At 42.3% G+C, this 27,923-nt stretch overlaps 2 protein-coding genes across 5 annotated transcripts in view; one reads left to right on the top strand and one right to left on the bottom strand.

The window, feature by feature from the left end:
* The window catches only part of GRK5 (G protein-coupled receptor kinase 5), a 348,710-nt gene that overhangs the window by 189,312 nt on the left and 131,475 nt on the right, over nucleotides 1–27,923 (top strand). The window lies entirely within an intron of this gene.
* On the bottom strand, nucleotides 220–27,862 carry RGS10 (regulator of G protein signaling 10). 2 transcript variants are annotated; one of them, XM_075504441.1, is made up of 5 exons: nucleotides 27,724–27,862; nucleotides 21,061–21,179; nucleotides 19,489–19,575; nucleotides 12,570–12,713; nucleotides 220–418 (listed from the first exon to the last, which is right to left on the bottom strand). In XM_075504441.1, exons 1-5 carry the CDS (start codon nucleotides 27,770–27,772, stop codon nucleotides 305–307), a joined length of 513 nt encoding a protein of 170 aa, XP_075360556.1. In that variant the 5' UTR covers nucleotides 27,773–27,862; the 3' UTR covers nucleotides 220–304. The 2 variants fall into 2 exon arrangements, with proteins under 2 accessions (XP_075360556.1, XP_075360555.1); XM_075504440.1 differs by lacking the exon at nucleotides 220–418 and adding an exon at nucleotides 5,634–8,973.

The following is a 27,923-nucleotide window of genomic DNA, read 5'->3' as shown; positions in this document are numbered from 1 at the left end:
GGCAACGCCAACCTGCGGCATGCCCAGGCTCCCATAAATGATTTGCTGCAAGGTACAGCCAAATGTACTTTTGCCGTAGCTCCATCTATATCAGTACAGCTACAACAGGAATAGACCGAAGCCTTAGTTTCTAGTCTCGTTGGCAAAAAATAAAACAAACCCAAAGAAATACCCACAAGCAAAAGCTTCTCTTTATTTTTAAAGAAGCTCTCTTCTCAAGGCGACAGTCACTTTACAAGCCCCAAGTGCCTGCCCCGTCCTCAGTGCCACAATTCCCGAGGAGCTCACCAGCACAAGCAATGATTCACACGCTTCCTGCGAAGCCTCCCGCGCTGTTGAAGCTCTGACCAGTATCTTCCGCTTCATAAGACAGTGTTCCTCTTGTGCTGCGATGGGAAGCTGGAGGTCGACCAGAGTCCTGTTTAACAGTGCCTGTGTTTGAGAGGAGCAGGCTCGGACAGCAGCTCCGCTGGGTACCCTCCCTCCCTCGCAGTGATTTGTCTCAGGGTTGACTGAGGTTCAGTGCTGCCCAGCTTGAACCAAATGTATTTGATGAGCTAAGGGAGCTGGACAAGCAACTATAGTATGTGGGGGTATCCTTTATATTTGAGGGTGTGATGTGACCCACCTGCCCTTTAACTGCTTACAGATCTCTGAAGAGCAAGGACTGTTTTGTAAAACCAAGTTTTCTATATGGCTTCTATGTATTGCCAAATAGAAAAAATGGTCATACCCTGGTAAAGGGTATGGTAACTTTCTCCTATGTGCCCCTGTTCATGCTCCACGTTGCCATGTGCCTGTTCTGCAAGCCTGGGGATGGCTAGCAAAATCCCCGCTGCCGGCTATCGCAGAGATGCATGAATGCATGAATGCACCAGAACCATGTAATACACCTAAGTGTTAGGAAAAAAAAGTCATGGAAGATGTTGTGAAACAGGTTATATCTTGTAACAAGTTAACATACTTTTCAGTGGAATACAGTAATGCTCACATTACTATGAGCCATGATTTTCCTTTTTTTGAAAAGCTCAGTAACAATTACTTCATTTTCCCATCACTGCATTTTTCCTGTGATGAAAAATGGCAATTGTATAGGGTAGCTAGGAGGGCTCATGATCCATCAGCCCTCCAGAGTTACAACCACCGCTACATACTGTATTTATAAGCTTTGAAGGGGGAAAAAAAGTAATAATCTCTATGTGGGTTATGCCTACACAAAATTGGAGGGGTGAAGGAGTAGGGTGAAGACCACAGAGAATGAACAGAGGGTGGGTGTGAGGACTGCACATCCTCTTGCAAGTGGGTGCTTCGTTCTGCTGGAGTCCAGATGCTCATAAATCTCCCAACCTGGTGAAGCAAGACGTGCTTTGAAGCAAGATGCTGCTTAATCTGAGATTGCTGCCAGATAAGTAAAATTAAAAGTTGGCAGGACATACCCATGTCATACTTTTGGAGACCTTAGTTCCCAGCTGAACTCATCCATAGGCAAATTAAGAAACGATGGTGAAGTGAATAATGGTTTTCTCAGTGTAGCTACAGCTACCCTGCTCTAACAGCCTTGATCCCCCTGCAGTCATTTCAAACGGGACCAAAACCAAAACTAGTCTGAATGCAGACTAACGCCCATTTTCTTAATTTACATCACTTTGGTTGCTGCTTTGGCTATCTCAATTTTATTTAGCAGATTATCAAGGCTTTTTTGCATATAGACCGATTCCCCCCCTGCTTTTCCTATCCAGTTTGAGAGCTTTGCTCGAACAGCAGTTGTGTACGCAAGGACAGCTGAACCTCAACAGCGTAACCTTGAACACAGCTACTCTTGGCAGCACTCAGCTGTGCGGCTTTCCCTTTCCGACCGCCCCCACCCCACCCTGCTGGGGGTCTGTCGCATCCTTGGGCATCCCTCTTTGAAAATGCTGAGCCCTGAAAAAAATCATAATTTCCAAGTTCTGTTTTTCTAGCTTGTAGCCTCTCTTCTGAAATGGGGTGGAAAATGAAAGAAGAAAAAAAGACTGATTCAGGTTTTGGCAGCTCTCTTCTCACAGAAGAACATTCCACACTTGCACATGAAAGGGATTTTTTAGCAAACCAGAGCGAAGAGTCAAAATAACAAACACAAACAATTACAAAAAAATTGCCACGCTCAGTAGTTTTTCTGACTGCTGCTAGTGGCTTAGTGAGAGGTTGGTTCATTGCCTAATCTTGAGCTCAGAAAAAGACAGTTCATCTTTAAGTTTACAGTGTTATTGGCCCAACTACAGAGGATAAGATTTCCCTTAAGTCTCTGCCCAAGACCTAATGATGACTCCAAAAATAACAAGTCGCCTTGAGGTTGGAAATTTTGGTTCAGAGAGATTTTGTTCATGTTCCATAAACGATACACAAATATTCATTCGAGTGGATGGAAAACGCTTAAAAGCTACATAACGTAGTGAACGAGACCAATCCCGAGATGGAAATAATTTACTTAATTCTTTGCAGCACTGCTGTCACTTCTAGCCATCTGTTAGCTGGGATGCCACTGATAATCCATTAAGCAGCTTGGGAGATGAAACCTTCCGAAAGCAGAGATCACAAAGAGTTCACTTATTTCTCTGCAGTAGAAAAGGAAGTGGGTGGGGAAAAGGGATGAAAGGATGAAACACACAGCTCGTACTTTTCTGGCTTCAGGATGAAAGCTTTGCTCTAAAAAAAACTTGGTAATTTCATACTTCCTTAATGAGAAATGGTGTCAAAGATGTGGACTGAGCAGCAGTCGGAGGTGTTCTGTGAGCCCGACTATCTTCATTACATGGTAGATTGTCATTTTAATCCAAGAGGTCTTCTCTAGGCCTGTGGATTTGCCAAGTAGCCTGGTCAGGATGTTGAGAATCCTGTTTTTTAATAGTGGCTAACAGAACAGTGCAAGAAAAGCAGCAGAAACGGATTTCCCATTCATTTCGGGAGTGAGTTGCTCCTGCGGGAAACGCCAAAACTCTGCCCCTGCAATTTGGTCTTGTACTGAGGTACTCGGTCTCAGTGATATCCACAGCAGTGCTGCCTTTCGTCCTTCGATTTTTGGGGTTTCACATCATTCAGTGTCTCTTGGCAGACTAAAAGAGGGGCATCAAACTCGTCCTTTATACTCTTTGCTGCCTGGTCCATCTCTGTAGCATTTCAGGTATGTAAAAAGGACATTTTTATGTTGTATGTACTGCGGATGTGAAAGAATGTTTAAACCTAGTGTTCAAACCATGGAAAAATTGTGAAGTCAGTAAATACAGAACAGGAACTGAGACAAATTTATGTTAGGCTGTTCCTCTGGACTGTAGCTTGAAAAAGAACCTGAAAGGTTTTAACTTACCTCTTAAGTTAGCACATTTTTTGTAACACTTTAGTGAGAGCTTTAGCGCTGCAACTGTTAGCATAACTCCTTCAAATATTTCAAGTTCCCGCCTCTTTTTATTAATGGCATGGAAAAACACTTGAAATCTATCTAATCAAATGCTCACGAGCAGTCATATCCCATGGGCAGCTGAGATAGGCCTGATGAAAACGGAAACCACATTTGTCAAGGCTGATACAACTTTAGCTCTGCTCCTGCCAGCTGAACTGCACGCTGGCACGTCGTTCTGTCGCAGCCCTGCCGACCACCACGATTCCCCCTGGGCTGAGGGGTCCGGCCAGGCAGAACAGCTCACAGACAAACCTGGGATTCCTTCACGAAAACACGCACTGAGGGGCTGCTGCAGCCGTGCTCCGGTAAGGAAACAAACAGCCAGATGCTGCTGGAAATCTATATTGCAAAGCAAATGAAAAGCCCGCGAGCATTTATCACCCAGGATCAGGACATCCCATTGATGGCAATTTCAGTGTTTTCCCCGAGACATGAAACAGTGGGTGACGCTCCTCCTTCCCTGTCCCTACCCATGCAGCACTGCTTTTCTCAGCCAACCTCCTTTTTTTTTGTCTTGTACGTTTGTGTGTGAAGTGAAACAAGCTTTACAAGGCCAAAGAGTAACACAGGAACAGAGACAGGCAATGTTTTTGACTTTCGGGTACGGTACCTCTGGAAAAGCCAAAGCAATAGAAAAGTACGGCAGAAACAAGCGTGTAACTGCATCTGTGCCCCGTGCCCGGGCTACAATACTCAGCATGCCGGTCACTGTTTCCTTTAGGAAATGTCCTGTCTTTGAGTGATTCAAATGAGCACAGCCCAAGGCAGGAACAGTGCTGGGGGAAGGGACAACTGCTGGCCCTTTTCTGAAGTTGTTTTGTAGCACAAAGTATGCTCAGGAGGTCGAGAGCATGATCTGCTCTACAATGCCAGCTTTCAAAGCAATTTTAATCAGTTTTCTTATACACAGCGATCCCCTCACGTTTTGATTAAGCTTTGGTCAAAACACCACCAACTGCCTTTAATGAAAAACAGGGCCATTTAGTGTTTTAGCATAGCATTTTAACTTAGCTACATTTATTGCTTATAGAAAGTTCACTAAGTCCACTGCGTTTGAGAAAAGAAGCAGCTGTGACCTTCCTGGATTCGCAGCCTTACTCTAAGATCAATATCCCTCCATGTTATTCTGCCAAGAACCGGGAGAGGGTGCTGTTAAATTTGGCTATCATTTCATTTATCCAGCAAGCGACCACATTCTGTAAAATGCCTTTTCCTATTTCTTCCCCCACCATCCCAAGCCCCTTAGTATCGGCTGCTTTTGAACTCCTGACTGAAATGGATTTGCCACACTGATCAGCCGAGATATAATAGCACTGACGAAAAGCATCTTTCACTTAATTACAGTAAAGCTCCTAAATCAGAGTGATCAGAAGTCACGCAGCGGCTGCCCAGCGCTCGTATGGCGACACAGAGAAGCGACACAGATGCTTTGGATAAAGGATGCCTCGTAGCTTGCTTCTAACTGTGGCTCTGCCAAAAGAGCCCTTGAAGCCCTTGGACATTAGCTGCGTTGGGTTTAAAACAAGAGGGACTGCCTCTGGGACAGGGAGATGAACCCCATCACGTAAACAGTTGTTCTGGCATGTCAGGGGGCAGACATTTGGCAAAACTGGGTGACTTTGTAAGACTTGCTCTGTTTTAGGATGAAAAAAGTTATAAACCATTTATAAAAGGGGGAATATATCCCTTTTCAGCTTTGAACCACAGTCATAGAATCATAGAACGATTTGGGACCTCTCTCTGCATCATAGACCTAACTAGTTTTTAACCCAGATGCAAATGTTAACCACTTAAATAAATCTGAATCTTCAGTAAAAATATAAGCACATTCCGAACTGTTATCCAAACCTTTTTCTCTCTCTCCCTATGGTTTTTCAAACCCTTCTTCTCCACACCAATGGGTTAACAACTTGAAGCAAGCGCAATGGAAGAAATGCAACAGGAACAAAGAAATGGGAGGAGATGATGAAGGTGCAAGAAGCATCTTCTGCTGTTCAAGTGACTTTCCGCAATTTGTTCAGACAACGGCTCACTCAGAAGTGAAACCCACCGTGTCATTCCATCTTCCAAGAGAGAAACATACTATGACAGAATGTAAGCAACTGTGGTAACAGGGACTGAAAGCAGAAAACGGGATAACTATGGGATATGAAGTGATCTTGGCCCCAACTGTGTTCAAAACATAAAACAACCGTCAGCACACAGATTTGGTGTATTTGTAGAATATTTTAATTTTTAGCTGAGAAACACACAATAGGGTAGAGGTTAAGGCATGCAATCAGGCATGAAACTTCTCTTGCTTGCTTTTTGTGCTCATACCTTCAGTGTAAGTTGTATGAAAAGGAGTAGATCCTATCTTTAATCTCTACATAAAGCAACTTTGAGTACCCGAGTACCCACTTAACGGCCTGAGGTTCGATGCAACGTTTACAGTTGTTCCTGGAATGCAGGATTTACTTATAGGGAAACTCAGTTCTTTTTCTGAGTGATTTGTCTACGCCACATAGAGAAAATGTCATATATTTCACAAAGTTTGATCAGTGATAATATCAACAGAAGCAAAATAACCTTCTCCACATATATACATGCTGCAATTACAGCCATCTGCTTGCATGGTTTTACTTTGAGTGCTCTTTTACTGGAAAATACAGCTAATCTAATAGATAAGATAGAAAAAAAACTTTGATTTCTGCACCTTGCAAGTCTAGTTGTCGGTTTTCTTCCAAAAACACAAACCAAATCCAGACACCACAAATAAGACAGCCAATGGGGCAATGAACTTTTTACTGCTGAGGCAAAAGAGCAATTCAAAGAGTAAGAATTCTGTGGATTTAGGTGCGTTATCTTAGAAACATCACAGGTATTGAAATAAACATCATAGGCATTGAGATGCTGCTAAAAAATATGTTTCCACTTGAGTAACTTTTGGTTGGTAGTAGTGTAAAGCACCTTTGTGTCTTCTCCTATGGGGCATTTGCTCTTAACAAGCAAATAATACAGTACCTGATAGGGAGCGTATTGCCAAGGAAAGTGTTGTTTATAAGCAGCTACAAACAAGTATTTTCTCTCTTTAATGCCCTACCATTGTCCTTACAGCTTCTGGTTTTATTTTTTATTATTATTTTAAAACACGATAGTCAAAGACTCTTCTCCCTTACTCATGCATTTTTAAAATCAATATGATTAAAAATGAATCTACTGTGCATCCATGTGATGAATGTGGTAAGAGCTCATTCTGCGTTTTTCCCATGAAGGTCCCCATCCTGCATTTTTCTTTATCACTAAGACTTCTGCTGCAATAACTGGGAAGAGACAAATCCCAACTCCTAATTGTGTTTAAGCAGCCCACTCCCAAGGACTTCAATGGTATCAGAAGTTCCATCCTCTGCTGTGGCAGGTGTTAAGAGTTCGTTATTACAGTGAATTTTCAAAAGAGGTAATCCTGAGATTACAAACAGCTGGCAAGTCCAGAACTGGATGGTCCCATTTCCTAGGCCCCATCACAACAAAAGGATTCATGCACGTGCTTACTTTGTTCCTATTCAGCAAAACACTGAACATGAGGTCAAATACCACTGAAAGTGCCTGAAACAAGATTGTGACTTCACCATTAATTCCTTTGAGAGCATAAAAGGAAAACTAACTCAGTGCATAAGAATTACATCTTAAAACATGCATACAGAGGCACTGACCTTTTCTTTGATTTCCTAAAAATGAACAGGCCATTTAGCTCTGGTGGAAGAATCAGAACTCCCATTCCTGCTCTTACATCTAACTAGGGAAGAGCCCATGGAAACAATTTTCTTTACACATTACCTGCAAGAGTGGCTCAGAGTTAAAAGAAATAATCAAGTCTACCAATGAGTTTGCATCCTCAAAAATTACAATCTAGACTTAGTTTTAAAACATCGATAGTGACAGTAATGTATAAAACATATCTGGCCTTTCCAACAAAAAAGAACTATAAAATGATCAAAAGCTACCTGTGCATTTACATTAGCCAGCACATAAACAAAAGTTCAAGAAAAGCAGTGCAAAAAATGAAAGAGTAAATAATGAATGTGAAACAGCTAGGCTACACACTGCGAAGCTTGTAAATAGAGCATGTAGCTAATATGCTTTCCCAACTTAAACTGCAATTTACTAACACTGCAGTGAATTAATTCAAAAATATATGAACACATGAAAAATTGTACGCCAAAATGTGCTTTTCAGCACTGAGACAGTCCCAGGCCGATATGGAAGGCTCACTGGGAGTGTCTTCCTTTACCACCCTGACATTTCATCTTTGATTGCTCTGGGCAGAAATAAATCCCTCTTCCTTTCAAGCTTGATGTGAGAATGGCTAAACCACAATGTCAATCCCCTGTTCCATTACAGCTATCGAAAGTTACGATTAGGAAACCCTGAAATACTTCTCCGGGGCAAACAAAATTAGGCAGGGTGATTTTAGTTGAAAGATTTCAGTAAAACAAAGCCAGGCTTTGTTGGTTGGTCCTTTGCCAAAGTATTCTTGCTGCACAGAGCAGGACTGCTCAGGAGACCTAGGAGAGACCAGATGCTTTCCAATACCGGCATCTGACACTGATGTTATGCTGACATGCACGACATGCCCCGGTCAAGCTTTGCTGAAATCAGTGTGCCCCGAGTGGGATATTAACTGTCAGGTTTCCTAATGGCTGTTAGAAGTTCTTCAGAGATTCTATCTCAGAGCTTTTGTTCCCAAGGGAATACAGGTTATTCCATCCTCTGAAGAAGGTGATTGTCTACTGAAAAAATATGGGGGAAATTTAAGAAATACAGAAATGAAAATCATGACTAGAGAAGCATTTTGATTCAACAATAAAGGCAAAGCAAGACAGGTATCACCTTGAAAGAACAAAGTTACATAGGAAGGGATTGGATTCTATTGAGCTTAACCCTGAAAGATGCTGTCCCTTCATGAGTAGGTTTGCTATGAATGACTCATCCACAAAGTAATGTGGAATGTACTCTGCAATAGTACTCCCAGCAATTCAGGATGTAAAAGCTGGTCACAAATAAAATTTACAAGGCAAAAATAAAAAAACAACCACACTCTCTCCCATTTCTCATCATCATGATGCCTCACAAAAGAAAATACAAAAATTGAAAGCATTTTAACTTGTAACATGTGAAATGCAATTCATGCTATGGAGGAATACCTCAGCCTTTTAGCTAGGAAACAGTCTTTCCATGGGTGCTTGGTTATTAGCTATCATGCAAAAACAATTAGTCGTTCAAGCAATTAAGAAAGTATCTCCTAAAAAGGTTTTGAGCTTTTCAAGCCCTAAATGCAACTCCTATAAACCTAGACTGTTCCTGAGTGTAATTTAGTTATTGTATTGCCTCTCCTGAAGAGATTCATTGTATCATGTGTTGTAAATTCTTGATGCTCTTTTCGCTGCAGTCTGAGCCTCTGGTGAATTCTCCTCTTGCTCCTCAGACTTCTTATGATTTAGGAATATGTCTGACTTTAGGAAGCGGCTGTAGCTGTCATATTTCATGAGATTGAATATCTGGTAGGAGGGAAAAAAACCACAAAAACAATGACCTAAGTAAAACTAGATTTTAAATGAGAAGGACAATATATGAATTCTAATGTATTTTTGTTCTGCTAGTACTAAAGCATTACTAAAAATCATGACATTATAATACACTTCAAACTCTCAAAAGGGGCCACATGTAGCAAACGATATTGTAGGTTCCACAGTCACTGTTTTGCAATAATGTCCGTATTAATTTAAGAATCAGATTATGGTTTTCACAATAGCCAACTTTGAAAACCTAATACTGAAAAGTGGGGGGGTCACATGCCATGGTCACAAGGTAGGATTTTACAGCTGGTGATCAGGTAACTGCACATGTGGACAAGCCAGGACATTACCTGCTCCCCTCCCACAGCAGCCTTAGCTCTGCAGAGCCACCAGCAGAAAACCTAGCAAGGGTGTCTTTCTGGCAGGGTAGTAGGAAGATATTCACAGGGATGAAGCAGAACTGAAGAAAAAGAGATTCCTTTTAGGCACCTTTCTGACTGCAGTTACTCTTGAACGTTATAGAATAGCTCATTATACATGCAGCGCACTGGATAATTAAGAAAAGCCTCTAAATAATTTACACAAATGCTGAAATCGCAAACTGAATCTAGACTGAAACAACTGGTTTAACCAATATTTCTTAAACTTACACCAATCCTCCTATCCTTTTTAGATTACTACATAGACAAATACCAAGATGGGTCACAGGCCAGATCAGAAATATTGCAAGTACCTGCCACAAAAAGCTCATCTGGCACATGGTGGCCATGATGTAATTTGCCAGTTTAAAATGTGGTTTAAGACTGGTGATGGATTAAACTTGTGCCATCAGGCTTTTCACTAGCCCAAGACCCGCCCTTCTTCCCACAGCCAGTATACAGCCAGCATGGAAGCATGAAGTCAGCATTGAGTGTGGCTTTTCTCCCCCAGGGCTGGAGTTTAGGCCTGTCCCTCAACACGACTGCTTTCTCTTCTATTTATACCCATTTCAGACAAAAAAAGCTAGAACTCATTTGGTGTTTTCTGAAAACAAAAGAGCTTGGGAGATGAGCCTGGAATCTGTTCAGGTGTCAAGGTCAGGACTATATTTTGCTTGGTCTTGAAACACAGGGGAAGGAAAAAAGTAAACCTCAAAACTATAATTGAGGCAAAACCAAAGCCTGCATCACCCTCTGCCTATTATTTCACTGGCGGAGCCTCTCTGAGTCACGCTTCATGACCGATTACATTTTATGGTACTCAGAGTAACTAAATTTCCAAGAGGAAAACTAGAGCTTTACCTTTATGGGACTCATTTCTAACTGATAGTACAACCGGGTAATACAACTGTTTGTTGTTAGGAGGAAAAAAAAAAAAAACCCCAGACCCCTCAAACTGCTTTTTCATTTCATATCCTCAAGGAACCTGGACAAAGACAAACACACAAAACTTGACTGTTCTTGTCTGTGTGTTTGCTGAAATACTCCCCTTGCAAATAAATTACATGAAGCGTTTTACTAACCACTGTTTGTTTACGTATTTAAATATTTAAGTTCATGTTTAAAACAGTGGAAATCTTGCTTTATAAGCTACATATTGGAAGACTAAAAATCCCAGAACACCCTCTCAATGTAGACCCAAATCAATGCAGTTAAGCAAAGTCAAATTACACTTCCTGGCATTGGCTATCTACAATATAATTAAATTTATCTAACTAGCTCAAGGGAAAAAAAATTGTAAGGAAGACATTGCCTGTTAAAATGTCATAAGTCACTGTTAAGAACTTAGACCCCTCTTGTTCCTGGTATCATTTAAAGCATCTCCCAGAGAGAAAGAGCACTGTAAGATCAAAATCTTCTGGAGTCTGGTCAGCCAAATGCACAGAACAGACAGATTTTATAATCACATGCAAAAGCAAAATTCTCTTTTTCCCTCCCCTCCTCATTGCCTCCGTGGAGCCGGAACATTTACCCTGTAAGTATTTTGAAATCTACAGATTTCTGTGAACCACTCTAACACCACTTCATTCAGCATGAACAACTGCCTCCAAGCTATTTGTTTAAGGCCATCCCATGAGCACAGAACCACAACTAGCCCCATTTAAATCAGCAGGTCTCTGGAGAACTAAGTGCTCATTACCAGTAATGTTGTAGACCAGACTGTGGCTTTCAGGCTCTGCCTTTTTATACTTCAGACACACAGTGCCAGCAGTAGTTAACACTGTTCTTTAGAGAACAAATTATACCGCTCTTCATAACTTTATAAGGATTGAAAACTAGAGGAGATCATAATTCTTCCTGAACTATTATCTAACAGCAATAAACAGAAGCTTCAAGCAGTGGAAACCTGCAACAACCCATAAATGCTCTGCATTTGGTTTTTAAAGTTCACAGACTTTCTTCCCACACCAGTAGGATTCCTCTACCACTGGTCTAGCACGTTTCCAGTTCAGGTGTTACTAATCCCTGGCTGTTCATGTGCACGCTCATTTGTAAAACTGCAAAACATTTTAATTCCAGTAGTCTCTCCAGCTTCTTTCTCATAATCACTCACTCTGAACTGCAGTGCTTAGATTTAACAGAACATTTTCCTTCCCTTCCCCCAAGTCAGAAGTTCTTCCATGAAAAACTTTGCTTCTTCACGTGAAAACTGAGTTTCAGACATTTCCACTGCTAATGACTCGGAACCTGCCTGAAAGACAGCAGAGCCTTTGCTCCTCAGATCACTTCAGTTGACCCAGCCAGTGCCCAACTAACATATTCAGTACCTGATGTGAAATGGGTTGAAAACGCTATTTAAATCAGTGTGCTGTTTCTCCACAAAAGAAAAGAGTCAAATGGAAAATACAGGTAGTCCTGAGGATGGTACAGAAATTAAAAATAGTACAGACTGCAAGTGCTGGAAAGCTGCAGATAAGAATGACTCACTTCATAACTTATGCTTTAAAATAAGCCAAATATCAAGAAAATTTACCACCAAAAGACACGCCTGTAAAATGTCACCTAATTTCTACCAGACCTCCCAAGATCTATAGGAGAAGGCAAAGCAGATACAAACTCTTCTTTTAAGTGTTACAGAAGAGGAGGCTTTTCAGGAAATTGCATTATATTCATATCAATATAAATACCAAAACAAAGCAAAGTGAAGAATCTTGAGCTCTCAAGGAAACCAGTGGCAACTACGGAAACAAACATCAGCAATGACTCAGTGCAAGTGAATACACAGGAAAACGTAGGCACAAAGTTAGTCAGCTGGGTGATTCTTAAGCTACCGGCACAGGAACTCAGGAGAAAACTTCATCCAATTTTCCAGGAAAATCCTGAACTGGAATTAGCATGGTTGCACTGAGTCTCTTAACTAACTGGCCCTAGTTAGACGGGGCCAAGAACCTGGGGTACGCTGCATCCACCCTCAGAGTGGCTGCATTAATATCGCCAATATGGAAGCAACCCAGCTCTGTGCCTACCTATTCAACCCATGCCACAGGTAGCAGTAGGCAGATTCCCAACTTTCCTACACTAGCTTGTACTTAGAAAGCAGAGTCCATTAAAAGCAGACAAAAACTAAAGAAATTGTGTTCTTGAAGAAAATAACTTTACCTGGTCCTGGAGCTTCTGAAACATGAGAGGGTGAGGTGTCTCCAAAATGGTCTCATTCAAACGGGACTGCCCTTCAACATTGACTTGGGAGGAAGCTTTACTGGACAGGAAAGTCATGTAAATTTCTTTAGCTTTTTCTTGCATCTGCAAAAGGACATATTTATTTAAATAATTATTTGCTGTGGGAATATTCTCTGTATTTGTTAATGTTTTATTGGAGACTGCTCTGGATCACTTCTTGAAGTTCACATCTTAAAACCAAAACATAGTCTGAATTAAAAAAGAAAACAAGTAACAAAACAAATATACATAGATTATCTTGTTTGTGTACATTCATTTGTACTGGAGGAAAAACATCTCTGCAGGCCAACTCCTGCACTGACATTAGTGGAAGCTACCAGTATTCAGCACGTAGGTTAAACAGCAGGTTGTGATGTTTGAATCTGAGAATCCAGTGTAAAACTGCTCAGCATCATCAACTCGACTTTGTCTTCACTATTTAGAAGACAGATAACCAGCATGCACAAGGAACTCAGAGGGAAAAAGCACTGTGGAAACTTACTCTTACTGCAAGGCAAAACTAAGCAAAGTTAGTGTATAATCCATGCTACTGATTTATAACCTTGTCATGCTACATGCTTTGTCATAACTACGTTTTTACCTCAGGGCAGCTCACGTGCAACACTGGCTACATGATTAAAAAAACTGAACAAGTATTTTTTTGGCTAATGGTAAAGATAAGACTCTCAAGAGCCTCTGAAAGCTGATAAATAAGGGTAGGTGTGACTTGCATAAAGCAGTTTGTTAGCATTTGCCCCGATTTCAGCAATCTTGTTTCAGTGGTCTTCTCTTGATAAATCAGTAACAGCGATAACATTTTGACCCCACCTACCATCTTCAAGCTTTAAAGCAGTAAACGAGCAGTCACAATCCTCTGAAATTCAAAGCAAGCTCCCCCTTGACCAGAAGGTCGGATAAGAGCAAGCCAGTGGGGGAGAAGAGAACCAAGCCAGGCAGGAGGCAAGCCTCCCTGCTGCAATCTGAATTCTGCACACTGAAAACAAGGCCCATGCAGCAGCAGGCACTGTACGATCACGAGCCACGGGTACTTGTCCATGTTCCCCATTGTATATCTAATGAGCAACCGCATCTCCAGACCAGAACCAACTAAACGGCTGTGTCTTTGATGGGAAGTGGGCTTGAAGAAGGAAGCATTTAAACCCTTGCCCATGAAGGAGTCACAGCGTTTCTTTCATGTTTTACAGCTGAGAATCAACATTTGGGGATAATTAGAAGAAAAGCTACATGTGTTTGACAATTCACAAGGCCTAAAGAGTTAACTCTCTCACTGCTGAAAGGGACACACATTTTCCAGGAGTATTCATTTTTAAAACAGATTACTCATCTGATGGGTAGAACATCATGTGTCAGGTGCATTAGGTCACAATGAGGTGTTTTTAACAGTTTCCGATCTTTCCAGTTTCACAGATCAGGGAGAACTGGGTCAGCCATGTCTGCTCTAAATGAGCAATTAATCCAATCGATCAGAGGGGTGGCTGCTTTAACTGGTAAAGTTAATACCCTAAGGTATTAGGTACCTTTACCTTTAGCTATTATCACATGAGCAAATATAAGTGATTGTACTGACTGTCAGTCCTACCTGCGGTCCTTTGAACCGGCTGTCCAATTTCAACTATATTTAAGAGAGGGGCAAAGGACTGAGAAATAATTATCCTCCTACTGACTCAATGGAAAAGACTGGCGAGAGAAAAAGCAGCACATGCTCCAAGGGAAAAGCTGCAGTATATGTTCAAAAATTATCTACTCTACTTGAACTACCAGCATGTACTTAGCTGCTGGCTAAGCAATGCACACATAGCTCCATGTCAGCCACAACACAAGGTGCTGCTTGCCCAAGGAACACAGGAGCAAGCTGGGCACTGTAGAGAAAGAGTAAAGGAAGGATTGAGGGGAAACACAAAACTAGAAGTACTGTGAGGAAGTTTAAAGAACGTGGTGGGGAACGAGAGGATTGTGTGGGAGGTTGGTGAAATGGGGAGGATCTCTGGATTTTGTGGGGAAGGATGACAAAGAAAGGAAGTGAAAGAGCTGTGGTAGGGAGAAGGGGTCGTTGGAGAGACGCAGGAGACCTGACTTTATAGTAATGGGGAAATATGGAAATGCACAGCTAAATATTACAGGTTCTGCTGCACATGGAACAACTGTTACGCTATGTTTATGCTTCAGTAGTAGAGCATCAGTTCAACTACAATTTCCCCCCCCCGCCCCGCGCCAGAAAAGAAAGTACAGTTAAAGCTGCCAGTATGTTTATACATCCCCCAAATAATATTCAGGGAGAGCCAGGTTCAAGTGGAGGAGACAGCAATGTTCCCCGTTCAGCAGGTGGCATTCTTTGTTCTGTGTCAGCCTGAAACTAATGCCTCAGCACAAGGGACTCTACTCTGGAATTTAAACAACACTTAAACTGGGATCTTGTTCACAGGTGGTTATTAAAGGATTTCTGGCACTTTTCACCTACATCTGTGCACTCGCTCCAGCATCCGTGTCAAATTCCCATTTGGAGTATGAAGTTCTGTCTACAGAAATCCCCCTCACTATTTCAAGTGGATACAATATTCTTTCCCACTTCCTTTCCTAAGGTCAAATTCAGCTCTCAAGCATGTGTGGTTCCCAAATGAGGTGAATGGAAGTCCCAGATGCTCATCAGAACAGGCTCCAGCAGTTAGCAGCTGTGCAGCATTACCCAGTCCTGCTTAACCATTGCCACATTCCACATGGGAAGTGGCAGAAGAAACTCTTGAATTGGTATACTTTGTTGTGAAATTGTTCTCTACAAAACTTCGACACGGGTATTTTGGTGCGTTTTAGCAATAGCTGAAAAGATTCCCTGTTGTTTGAAGCATTTATTACAAGCTGTAATTCATTTTTAAAGCTCAGTTGCAAGAGAAGAAACATTTACTTCCTTGGGAAGTAGCACAATGGACATGTTGTTTATTTCATTAACAGTCACAAATGCAACAGTGTATGACTAACTCCAATAAAATATTTAAAGTTAAATTTTATTCACTTATCCCCACCACTCCCATTTCAATAATTAAATGTGTCCTAAGATGAGGACCATATGGGTGGCAGCAGAGCTCACTGCTACAAGTGGACTTGACCTAATTCACTCCTCAATCTTTGCTAAAAATTACATTTCTGTTTTAACTTCAATTTTAAAGGAATATCCTTTTTTTTTTTTTTTTAAACTACAGAGATGTGTCTTGAGCTGAGGGGAGGAGTTTGTGCTTTCCTGCTGCAAGAAGATAGGCTAAATCCAGTCCATCTAAAACCTGCCTAGACCAGTAACGTAGTCTGCTTGCTGCCTCACTCTGCAGATGCTGAAAACCACCCCTGCTCCCTGAAACATGCATGCATTTTGTATTAGCTCACCCAAACAGGAAAACAAACACAAACTCACGGAGCAGTCTGGTCTGAACTCCATTTCTGCCTTCTCCTGACTAAGCGTTCCCATCACTACCCTAGTGTCAACACAACAGTCAAGAGCCTGGCTTCTTCTTGCCAGCGCTCCCTCTGGTCCCGTGATCTAGCAATCCTGGCTGCATAGTGGCTCACATTCAAGAGGAAGGGGACAGAGAAGATGTATCTGCACAGCATCTTGCAAGATCTGCCTGTGTTGGCTTGATATAAGTCAGCTTCTAGGCAGAGCCCATGTGACTGTGGTTAGAGTAACGACTGAACCAAATTTAGTAAGTCTTGAGGAAAGGCCCAGGATATTTTCTTAGAATGGCACTAATGCAGTTAGACAGTTTGCAGCTAACAAAGCAGGAGCAGAGCGAGCCTGTATCCACCTGCGAAGACCAGAAAGGACATGAGGGAAGGACAGAACATTTACTGAGCCAACCACCCTAATGGTATAGCAGCCTATACAAAACCAAACCCTGCTCTGGGCTGACACAGAAGGGATGACAATAACACTAGGCACAATGGATACGTAATCCACTGGCCAGGTGGTGACCTTTGTGCAAGTTTAAACCGACCAAGAAAAACCCCACGCTAACACTCGCATGTCAAGTAATGAAAAGTTTATCTTATACTTTAAAAATAGGGAAAAAAATCCCATTCAATCCAGGTTAAATTGAAATCAGCTTCACCTGACCAAAAGTCTAAGTGTCTATGAGCCAGTTTCTGTGGTAAACCAGTATTAATGAGAAGCACATTATAAAACAAGTAAAAAGTTGTTTTTAGAATACTTTCCTCAGATAGATACGAAGTGATTTCTGCAAGAGTCACTTTCAGAAGACAAATTCATTCTTCATGCTATCATAAACACTGGCAAGATTTCTGGTTTTAGTGCTTTTTCTAGCTTTGTAAATTATCTAAACAAAGCCATCCATAAGCAGTAGCTATAAAACCTTGCTGTAAGTCTGTATCATTCTAAAGCACATTTATTCTAGCCAGCTATAATAGCTTTGGCAGTACTAGACTCCAGATTGACCGTACTGTGTAATGATTGGTACTGAATAATTAAGCTAAATGGAACCTAGTTAAGTCTCTGTCCATTCATTTGGCAATTCATTCAAGAATTCACTAAGCTACTATCTCTATACATCAGTTTACCATTTCCTGTAGTGGCATGTGCCATCCTAAAATAGCAAAAAAAGATGGAAATTATTTAGCAAGGGAAAATATGATTATTATCCCATTGCAAAACGTGGGACCTCACAGAAGGATTTTCCACTTTCATTTCCATTTTAAAATGCAGTTTGGTACCTGTCCAAGGGGTATCAAGAAAAAGCTACATAACTCTTGGCAAGGACACTCTATGATGTACAAAGAAAAAATATCTGCCCTGTACAAAGCAAAGGGTTCTTCCTATTCTTCCTAATCCTATTCGGATTGTTATCCTAACCTCTGCTTCACCAGCTCAGAAAGCAAATGTTTTTAATGGAGTAGGGAGATCAAGAATACCTAGATCCCCAGCCCAGCATACTGAACGCACCAGCCAAGATGCTGTATGGACATCTGGGGACAAAAGAGAGGAAACGCTTTGTCACAAACTGACAATAATGAGATCTGCAGCTTGTGCTGAAGCAGAGCCAGGTCAGTGGCACTGACGGTACCACGCTTGCCCAGACAGGACGTGGCTTCCAGTGCAACCCAGACGGGCTGCGGTTGAAACACTCCCTTACAGGCAAGGGGAGAGGAGCACTCCCAGCCTCACTCCAGCTACTGATACTGCTGCCATCATAGTGGCATCTAGCACAGTTCCCTCTTTTATCGCATCTCATTTACTTTATTTGTCTTTCTGCCTTACATCTTACAGAAAAATAGCCCAATTAGTTGTTCTTTTCTGAAGACTATCTGCACACGTGGACCTTAACGAGGAAGGGAAGCGGCTAAATACACAAAACTGAAATAGTGCTAAATTATTACAAAGTGTGCAGTCAAATTGAGCATTTTCCTCTTCTGCAAAAATAATTTTTTTGTATTTTTTATGGATTTATCAATAACAAAAAACGTTCATAACTGAAACAAGCAAATTGTTTTGAGGGGAATGCTTTTTCAGTACAAAATAGAGAATATTTACAGAAAGTAAACTCCCCTCTCAAAAATATGTTTTGTTGAAAATCCAGGGATTTTTTTTGTTGAAAATCTGCTGGGAAACAGTTTTAGCTGACAATATTTGACTGACCTTAAGAGAGGAATCCTGCAGTCCAGACGCAGCTCTCTTACACCTGTACTTTATAACACCCCTAGTAGCCCAGTTCCCCCACCTAATTCCTATTCCCTGACGTTTCTGACGTTACTCAAAGCACGTATGGTCCCATTTGAAGTAGGTTTAAAGGGCATTTTCCTAGCCTCACCTCCTCATGGTACTCTGCTTACTTTAGCCAGAAGAGTGCAAAAGGGGCTGTACATTTGCGCCCATCGCCTTCTAAAATGCTCCCTTTGGCAACAAGAGCTGCAAACATGTGAAAAGCGTAAACGTGGGATTTCAAAAAAAGGGCTTATGGGATTTAGGAGTCCGACTCTCAAGGACAGTGATTCTCAGTTGGAGTTTTGAAACTACTTCATTTCAAGCTCACAGAATCCTTGTCTCAAAGATCAAATAAATTTGGAATTTCTAAAAAAAAAAAAAAAAAAAAAAAATCACAAAAACTTTTTCAGAAACAAGCAAACAAAACAGGGTACGTATTTTAGGCCTGACTCTATAGGCTTCAAAGCCTAAATGTGAAAGTGGATCCTGTGTTCCTGGTGGATCTAAATGTAGACCAAGATCCAAGCAGTGGAAAACACTTACTGGAGGTGGCTGGTTGAAAAATTTGCAATAGAATATTTTCTACTAGAAAAATACAGCTTCCATGAAAATACTCTCCAGGTATATATCAATTTGAATATATATTTAAACAAAAAAGTCTAAATGGACTCTCAGTTTCTTTTGGTTTGTGACTTGTAATTTGACAAGGCAAAACTTTCCATTTTGATATTGTAAAACATTTTGTTTCCACTGTTTGTTGTTTTTATGTTCCACTAAAATATTATAATGGTGTATATTTTCACGTAATAGCCATTATGCTTTAAAAAAAGTCCTGAATGAAACGTCTTTATATTTTCAAGCAAGATGATGCAACATCACTGAATTAAACCTTTTGCTATTCCCAAGCAACAACAAAAAGTTTCAAAACATGGGAAACTTGACAATTTCAGCATTTTGTTTCGATTTGAAATAGAACCAGCTTTGTTTCCAAACAATTCAACCACCATGATTTCAGTGCAATTTCTTCAAATATATTTATTTGCACTCATATGAAGCATGTTATGCAACAGAAATGTTATAGCTCCAGCTCTGCTATGCAAACTTTGTTGACAAGTAAAATTTATTCAGGAAACATACCTGTTTTTTTCCCTGTGTTTTCTTAAATTCTTCACATGCTAGCCAGAACAAAACGTTTTCTTCACTGAATTCTTTCTTTAAAAATTCCTAGGGAAAAGAAAAACAAACAAACAAATGTTAGGATCCAATTTCTCAATTGTTTTTGTCTCTTTGTACTATAGCTATTAGAACTAAAGCTGCCTATGCCTAGTTTTACCATGGTATGAGTTTACACAATACAGTGTAACAGAACCACTGCACTAGTGCATCTGCACACTACCAAGACACAAATGAACGATCATATATTCAGCACTTTGAAAGCACATTCCAGGAGAATGATGAGCTACATTTAATCTCAGAGCATATCAGTAACTAGCAAGAAGAGTTTCTTCAGTCTTCCTTAAATAACTCAAGCAATTTTACAGTCATTACTCAAAGGGAAATATATATGAATTCATTAGCAGGTGAGTATAATGAACTATTTTAAAGAGAGTCACAGATCACTTGAGATTCTCATCTAGTACCTTTCTGATTTTTTAATGAGTAAAATCTCTACAAATAAAAGTGTTTCTAAACACGATCATCAGTGGCAATAAATTAAGTAAACTAAAGCAGAAGATATATTTGCATTCTCTAGACAGTGTTTAAACAATGCACGTTCCTCCAAAAGTGAAGCATGTTTTAAAATGGGGAAAAAATGTACATTGAATTTCTTTATAAAACATAATGACTGAAATATTTATCTCTGAGATCATCAGTTTTCTCTTTCAAGTATTAGAAAATAGAGATTAAGTAATGCCAAGAATTAAATAGCACCAAGATTACTTTTTTTTTTTTTTTTTTTTTTTTTAAACACGAATTCTACATCACAGTGTTTTGTAATTCTAGTTTACATCACTTTTCAAACCAGTCTGGCAGGAAACCATTTTATCCCAGGGCATTTTATCAGTGCTTGGTATGGCAGAACCATACTCAAGTAGGTAGTTCCTATTCCTATAGCTAATATGGCAAGAAGGCCTTGAAAAACCAGCTCACCACCCTCACCTAACTAAGTCTCAAGCCTGCATTTTGAGCTGCACAAGCCCACACCTTGTAGTAAACTTAAAAGGAATTCTTTTCAGTACAGCTGCTGCAACAGAGAATAAGAGCCACACAGAGTTATCAGGCTCAGGAGCTGTTAGTGGTAACTCATTGCTTAAGTAAGGACAACGTGAGAATAAAGAGCGCAGGATCAGTCCTCAGTGAAAAATAATGCTTGGCAAGAGAGATCAGTGGCTCAAGGACTGTAGTTTATCCAAAAGTAACTTGTTAATCCTTGCAATAGCTGATGGATCCGAGTAGAAAGATGCAACTAAAAGTCTTCCATGTGCCTTACGAGAGCAAGCTGCCGTGGCAGTGGGCAAAAGGCACTACCTCAGAAACTCAGCAAATGCCACAGCTCCAACTCTGCCTCCTCTGCTCAGGCTACGTATCTAGAAGGATGCGTGCCTATGTGCTTACAGCACTGGCACAGCTGCACCACTTATGCTGAAACTCATTCAGCTTTAAATCCTAATTTCAGTTTATATAAATATCCATAGTTAATATAGCAACCCTAAATCGTTTCACTCCTTCTGGATCTTCGAGGAGGTTCTCCAGTGATGTAGCCCATTTTGAGGTTCCTTTCAAGGTTTGGTGGCTGCTGCTTGGGTGACCCTCGCTGTCATTTATCTCTGGAAAAAATTGAAAAAAATGCCATCTTCATTAGAAGTGATGAATGTCACATGCATTTCTTCCCCATCGCCCTCTGCAGCCTTGGATTACAGCTGCTCTCTTTAAAGGAAACACCATTAAACTGAAAATAAACACACACACATATTTGAATTCTGCTTTGCCTGAAAGGAGGCAAAAATGCCTTGCAGTTATACAATTCATGAGCATGTAAGTAGGCACTGTCACTGTTTTACAGGAGTTCAAGCACCTTTTGCATGTGGAACACAATGACTGCAGCCTGTGTAGTAAAAGGACCGTTTGCCTTTTGTTCTGGCACTGTCAACAACATTGGCTTCTATAAAGCACATCCTGGTCAGTCACACACATGAAATTTATTTTTAAGAAAAGAATCATCACTGGAGGTTGGGAAAAAGCAAAGAGAGAAAGAAAAATAATGCTTTGTTTAGCAGGAGAACAAGTCCAGTATGTTAACCCAGTCTAACGGGAGGAAAGACAGCTGGCAGAGGAGCCTCATTCCAGCTGAGTTGACCTGCTATTGGGCAAGTGGTATTTGGCTGTTTTTTCTGTTCGCTTGTTTGTTTTCAAGTCCACTGAAATTCTGCTTTTATAAGGTGTACTGGACTGTGCCCACATCTTATCTGCCAGCCAGCCTTCTCACAGATAGGAGAGATGGTGTACATTTTACAATTTTTCTATCCCAGGGACAAGTACATTGCATCTAAGGATGGTGATGCCAAAAAAATTGTTTGCTGGCTACCCATCAGAAAACTATTACTTGTGAAGACTCCAGGAATTTTACTGCTGATCTGAAGAAGGAGCGCTTGGCCTCCTTTCCTCTCACACACAAAATGCCCAGGGAAGACAGCAGGAGTGCAGGCCATGAGAACTCAGGCTAAGAGCTCCACTTCAGGTCACTACACACTGGAAAGGTGCACAAAACTCTTACTGTAATCAATACAGCTTCTATTTATTTTTATAAGCCCTCCATTTCTCCCTACCAACGTATTGGAAATATGGATCTTAGTAACTTCTGCGTAAGCTCTGTTAAAAAACACTTCCTCTACCATGAAACTAAACCTCAGCAAGTATCTCAAAAAACTATCTATGCAGAGCTATACTATCAGATACCCTTTTCAGCTGGTAGCTAGAATGATAAATGCTAAGGTTAAAGCCCTACAAAATATTGGCACGACAGCAAAGCCTACTGAGTTTTGGTTGGTAGGGACCTGTAGAGTCTGTCTGTTTTTCCAACAGTGAGATGGACCACTGTTTTAAATGAATGAACATCTCCTCTTCTCCCTTGATAGGAGCGGGCTTTTTATACAGGAGAAATTACAAAGCTGGAAAAGAGGTAAACTTTCTGGAGCTGTGGATTCCACACCCATTGCCTAATACTGAGGGATCTACACTCATTCCCCAAGTAAATACAGACGTAAAAGAAAGGAATGCATCTAAAATGATCAAGCAAACAGTCACTGCAGGCTATGTTTTTCATGTGTAAATCCTGTCACTCCTTTGCCTGCCCTGCTCTCACTCTATGATGCAGTTACAGCACCAACCTGAAATCTCTTACACAATGAATGCATGACTCCCTGCCTGCACAAAACCTTTCAGGACCCAAGATCATAGCCAATTTGGGTAAGGACTGTGACAGATTGGTCTCCAAAGCAGCAAGTATACCTACAGCTCTGTATGAGAAACACACAGCCTGCTAGTTAAAGATCAAGACTCGGAACCTGACAATTGTCTCCAAACCACCACTGCAGACTTCATACATGATGCAAGAGTACAGCGAGTTAACTGTGCCTCAGTTTCCCCTCCCCTCATGCAAAAGGATGTGGTTCTTGACTATCGCTTGCAAAATTTATTTTAGGAACCTGACTCAAAGTATCTGGGCATCTAATCTCAGTAAAATCTGTGAAATTTAAGTGGGAATAACCAAGTATGTTGGAGCAGAACACAATTACCTCTGAGGAGCTTGAATCTCTTGTTGTGATCACTCTCACCTGCAAGCAGAATGGCAGCTCTGTGTGTACAGCTGCTAATGGCCTGAAGAACCAGGCCATTCCCTTATTTAATATATGATTTAGCACAGAACATATGGGAGTGAGGCTTTATTTCTAGTGTTTCTTTTCCAGCCAAATTTTAAGTGGACATTAATGATTACTTTGAAAAGCATGTACTTCAATGAGCCAATGCAATACAGGGCAGACACAGTGCCATGAGAATCTAAAAAAAATTTCTGGTGAGCAGCCAAAGGCTGGAACAAGTGCTTCCACGCACTCAAGGACACATCAATCTGCTTCCCCTCAGCTGTTTTCACTGGTCTCTCATTTTACTGCTGGCCATTCTTGATCCTCCCCGATCACCATTCTCCCCAGCTTCCTCTCACTTCCAGCCTACCCACCACAACCCAAGTCCATCCACCATTTACTTTCCCCCCACTCCTCCTTGTTACCCTCCAAACCCTGCGCTCTCTTATGACCCTGCTCTCTTTCTCCCTACCTTCTCCTCCTGCAGCCTTAGTAGAGAAAAATTTGGTTTTGAAGGGAGGACCTACACAACTTCCTCCTAGTGTCCATTCTGCTGAGCCTTGTTGTACAGGACTCTATTACTCAGTTTGTTTCCTCACTTAACCAGCTCCCCACAACCCAAAAAGTACTGTGGCACTGAGATGAGGCTTGCCTGTCCATTGCTCATACAATGCAACCCTTTCATTTAGCCCTTGCCTCACTTACTCAAGCTGTGAACTCCCCAGAGCAGAAGCTATGGGATGGCGCAGGTGCTGGGCAGCTCTGCCAAGCCAGCGTGGGTGTCACTAGCAGCCACAATTCCAACTCGGCCCAGGCTACAGCACCCAGCATCAGTCCACACCGAGGCAGGGGACACCAGCCATAGTGTCGCGATGGAGGCAGACCCTCAGACTGTCTGTATATAATAAACACAAAAGGCCAGAGAACACTCTCGGATCCTGCCATCAGGTAGCGCAGCACAGCTCTTGTCCTGAGCAGTCCCCCAAAAACACAGTAACTGCATCCAAACAGCCTGCTGGGGACATCGCCTGGCTGGTACCACCCTTCCTGCTGTGCCTGGGGCAACACGGCTGGCAGGGGCCAAAGCCATGCCAGGGAATGTGCCAACAGCTCTGGAGGGCTCAGGTCTGTGTGCTGGGCATGGCACCGATCAAGCTCTCTCCCTCCAAGCTGAGTATCATTAATCCCCACATTCAGTGTTCCTTTGCAACCACCATAAAACATTAACGTTCCCCTTCAGCACAAATGTAGATAGGCTGCACGTGATACATGACAGTAGGAAACACCCTGAAATTTTATGAGGATATTAAAACTGCTGGGTATTTTTATTATACCCTATTAAATATACCATCACAAACATTTTTTCTAATACAAAAGTGACCCCCCCCAATTAGGATCATAACTTCTCACTCCATGTGCTGGTTTCATTCAGCGGATTTGATGTGTGACTTCTAGAATTTTTTTAAGAGCTTAAAAGATAGGAAAGAGGTTTTCCCCACAAATGACTCAAACTAATCCCCAAATCCATATCCCATAACACGTTACTAAATTACCTTAAAAATGATACTTTCACTGAAGTACAATTTGATGAAAGTCTGAAACAATTTATTTTAGAAGGCAATACTGCAATAAATGTACTTACATGAATGACCCTCCTGAAGCCTATTTATCTCTGTTTGCTATTTATAAAGATAACTTTCTCCTGTTAAAATCATCTAGTGACAAAGTTACATAATATACACTTAGAAATAACAAGCTCCATACCAATGTTTAACAACCAAAATGTACACACTAGTATGATCATTTAAATGAGGAAGGCAGACATTTGCTGTTACTGAAAACTGGGAGATAATTTTGTGCATCAAAAAGCATATTACAAAATGGCAGTTCTTCCACCAATATTTCTGTAAAAGTAACACACAGAACGTGCAACAGATGATAAATGTGCCAACTACATTTCTTACTGTGATAGGAGAGCGCTTGCTATCTTTTATACGGGTTAGAAACCAAGAGGCAGAGAAAGCCAACAAAGCATGCACAGTGGAGCACAGTTGTGGAGCTCTGCTGAAGCGAACTTTCCACTGAGTGTATAACCGTAACACAACCGCTTACACAATGTGCAGTGGCCAGCTGCTTCTACAAATGCAGTAAATGATTAAGTGGTTATTTTAACAGCACCATTATTTTAGAGAAGAACCCTATACTAAGCCAACAAGTAGGCAGTTACCTTAGCTGGAGCATTATTTTAGAGAATAATCTTACAGAAGCTGCCTTCCCCCATCACGCAATGGTACTGCCGCATTAGACCGCAGATAAAGGCTCTTTATAAGTGATAGATATAACAGTAAGTGCAGCACTAATAACGCTGTAACTATCAGTTGAAGTATGGTATCAAAAATGGCAAATATTTGCATCCTCCAAACAGGAACTTGGACTGAAACCACCAAAAGCATCAATAGCATCAAAATATAAAACTTTGCAGGTCAAAACTCATGGTTCTGGCCCTTGCTTTCGACAAGCACAAAAAAAATGTGGAAACCCATCAAACTTTTAGAGATTCAGACACAGCTAATTGAGTTAGACATGCTAATCCATCTGCCTTCCCGAAGGGCTATGCACTGCAACGGTTTCCCAAGCTGCTGCCATTCTCAAACTGTTGATACAGTTGATACAGCGGCCTGCGTGGCACCGCATCAAACAGCGCAGACTCACACACTTCACAGAACCCCGCTGAATGCATCCCTTACCTAAACGCCTCTTCTAACTGCCTCTTTCCCACACGCACCTTTTGCGAAATCCTTAACAGAAGACAACCGGCACGCAAACAGTAGATGTGACAAAAGCACCATGTAAATAGCATATTCCTTATTCTATATTTAAATGTTAATATACAATGTTAAGAAAAGCCTTCTCAATTTCTTCTTGCAGAACTTCTGATCACACCACCTGCATTTTCCCCTGTTTCACCTGGATCATAAAGCTGCGAGCCAGTGAACCTTTATTATTACTTTAAAAGTACTCTGAATACCTTATCTTTTCCTATGGTCACCAGAATGCCTCTCCAGCAACAATCACCAGTCTGGAATTAATAAATCCAAGGTTATGAAACAGTGGGAAACTTCATAAGTAGGCAGCTGAAAAGGGAAAATTCCCTTACTTTCCATGTATCCAAGCGCCACTGGATGAATCCTCACACAACAATTTTTTCCTAGTAGCAGCTGAATTTTAGACCTTTTCACTACAGAAGGGCTGTCCTTCGCACGCTTTGGTTGTTCAAAGCATGAGCCTCAACATCCTCTTTTGACCGTCTCTAACAACAGATGGCTACTGGATTCCACTTTTAACTATAAGGAAGGAAACTAAAGGGACGTTCTGCTTTTGTAGCATCTCTGGAAGTGTTCACCAGACATATATCCTTTAAAAAAAAAAACAAAAACAACCCAAACAACTCTAGACAAACACCACATTTAGCTTTTCTTAGAAAGACTGTAACTGCTTACTGCACATTATAGAACGTATTATTATTTTCTGGGATTCTGAGTTTGCAACTTTTACCCCAATTGTTTTAGCAATAATATACATTACCCTCTTTGAATCGACAGACTTACAGCATCAGAGATACCGCGCCATGAGATACCCCGTAACAGCGCAAACACGTTACAACGCCTGTCTACAGAGGGAACCGTGAAGTCCCACATTTATTACGCCTTAGTAACTTCCATGCCAGTTTAAGACGCTCCCTCCAAAGGCAAACTCTTCAAAGTCGATTTAGAGCTTGAACAATCCCGCTCTGATGTTCTGGGCTATTGCCTCGCTACCAATAACAGCGACAGGCAGCAGTTCGCAATTAAAATTTGGCTGACGAGGCATAAGCCCCAGCAGAATCCAGTTCCCTCTTCCGTGCAGCTGCTGGAGTGGGAAGCACCGCGCTTCCTCCCCGAGCGCGGTCAGTCGCTGCACCTCACCCCGCTGCCGACGCAGCCCCTCTGCCCTGCGGCCGCCCCCAGAGCCCCCCGGCGGCCCCGGCCGCTGGCACAAGCCCGGGCAAAACCACGCCACGCCGGACACGATGTGAAAGTCAAGGGGCAGGTCCACAGCAAAGGGAACCACCCTGCAGTGAGTCGAAGCCCCGCTGAGCCCGGCTGGACGCGGGTACCAGAGAGCCGGGCGGAGGAGCCGGCGCGGCCCAGGTAACGGACTTGAGCAACAAGCGCTGCCGGGCGCGGGCTGGCTCGGCTGCCCTCAGCCGGCGTGCCCCGGCCGGCGGACGGCCCGGCTGTAAGGAAGCCCCGCGCGGCGCCGGGCCGCCGAAAGGGCGGGAGACCCGCTCCCGGCCAGCCCCCCCGCTCACCACCCCCCGCCGCCGGGAGGGGGCTCGGCCGCGCTTTCCTTCCCCGACGCTCGGTCGGAGAAGTGCAGCCCTTCCCCTGCCGGCGGCACTTCCTCAGGCGGGAGCAGCTGCCGCCGGGCCCGGGGGTCGCGCGTGGGGGGCCGCCGCCACCCCCCTTACCTGACGGCGGGCGCTTCCTGCTGAGCCGGCTCACGGCCCGGTTAAACATCTCGGGGGCGCCCGCGCGGCCCCGCGCTGCCCGGAGCCGGAGGGGGCGGCCGCGCCTTCCCCGCTCCCCTCCGGGGAGCCGCCCCGCGCCGCCCCGTCCCGCCCCGCTCCCCCTCCGCCGACCGCCCCCCGCCTCCCCCCGGCCCCCACCG

Source organism: Mycteria americana, chromosome 6 (genome assembly GCF_035582795.1).
Source record: "Mycteria americana isolate JAX WOST 10 ecotype Jacksonville Zoo and Gardens chromosome 6, USCA_MyAme_1.0, whole genome shotgun sequence".
Taxonomy (NCBI): Eukaryota; Metazoa; Chordata; class Aves; order Ciconiiformes; family Ciconiidae; genus Mycteria; species Mycteria americana.
This window is presented reverse-complemented; position numbering and strand designations above follow the sequence as displayed.

What these genes read in the sequence shown, in the direction of transcription:
- RGS10 (XM_075504440.1), bottom strand. Translation starts at nt 27,772, where the DNA reads ATGTTTAACCGGGCCGTGAGCCGGCTCAGCAGGAAGCGCCCGCCGTCA. An exon ending in CAGGAAGCGCCCGCCGTCAG is followed by an intron (nt 21,180 to 27,723) that starts GTAAGGGGGGTG and finishes AATTTTTTCCAG; the next exon opens with AGATAAATGACAGCGAGGGT. An exon ending in AAACACAGGGAAAAAAACAG is followed by an intron (nt 12,714 to 19,488) that starts GTATGTTTCCTG and finishes GTCCTTTTGCAG; the next exon opens with ATGCAAGAAAAAGCTAAAGA.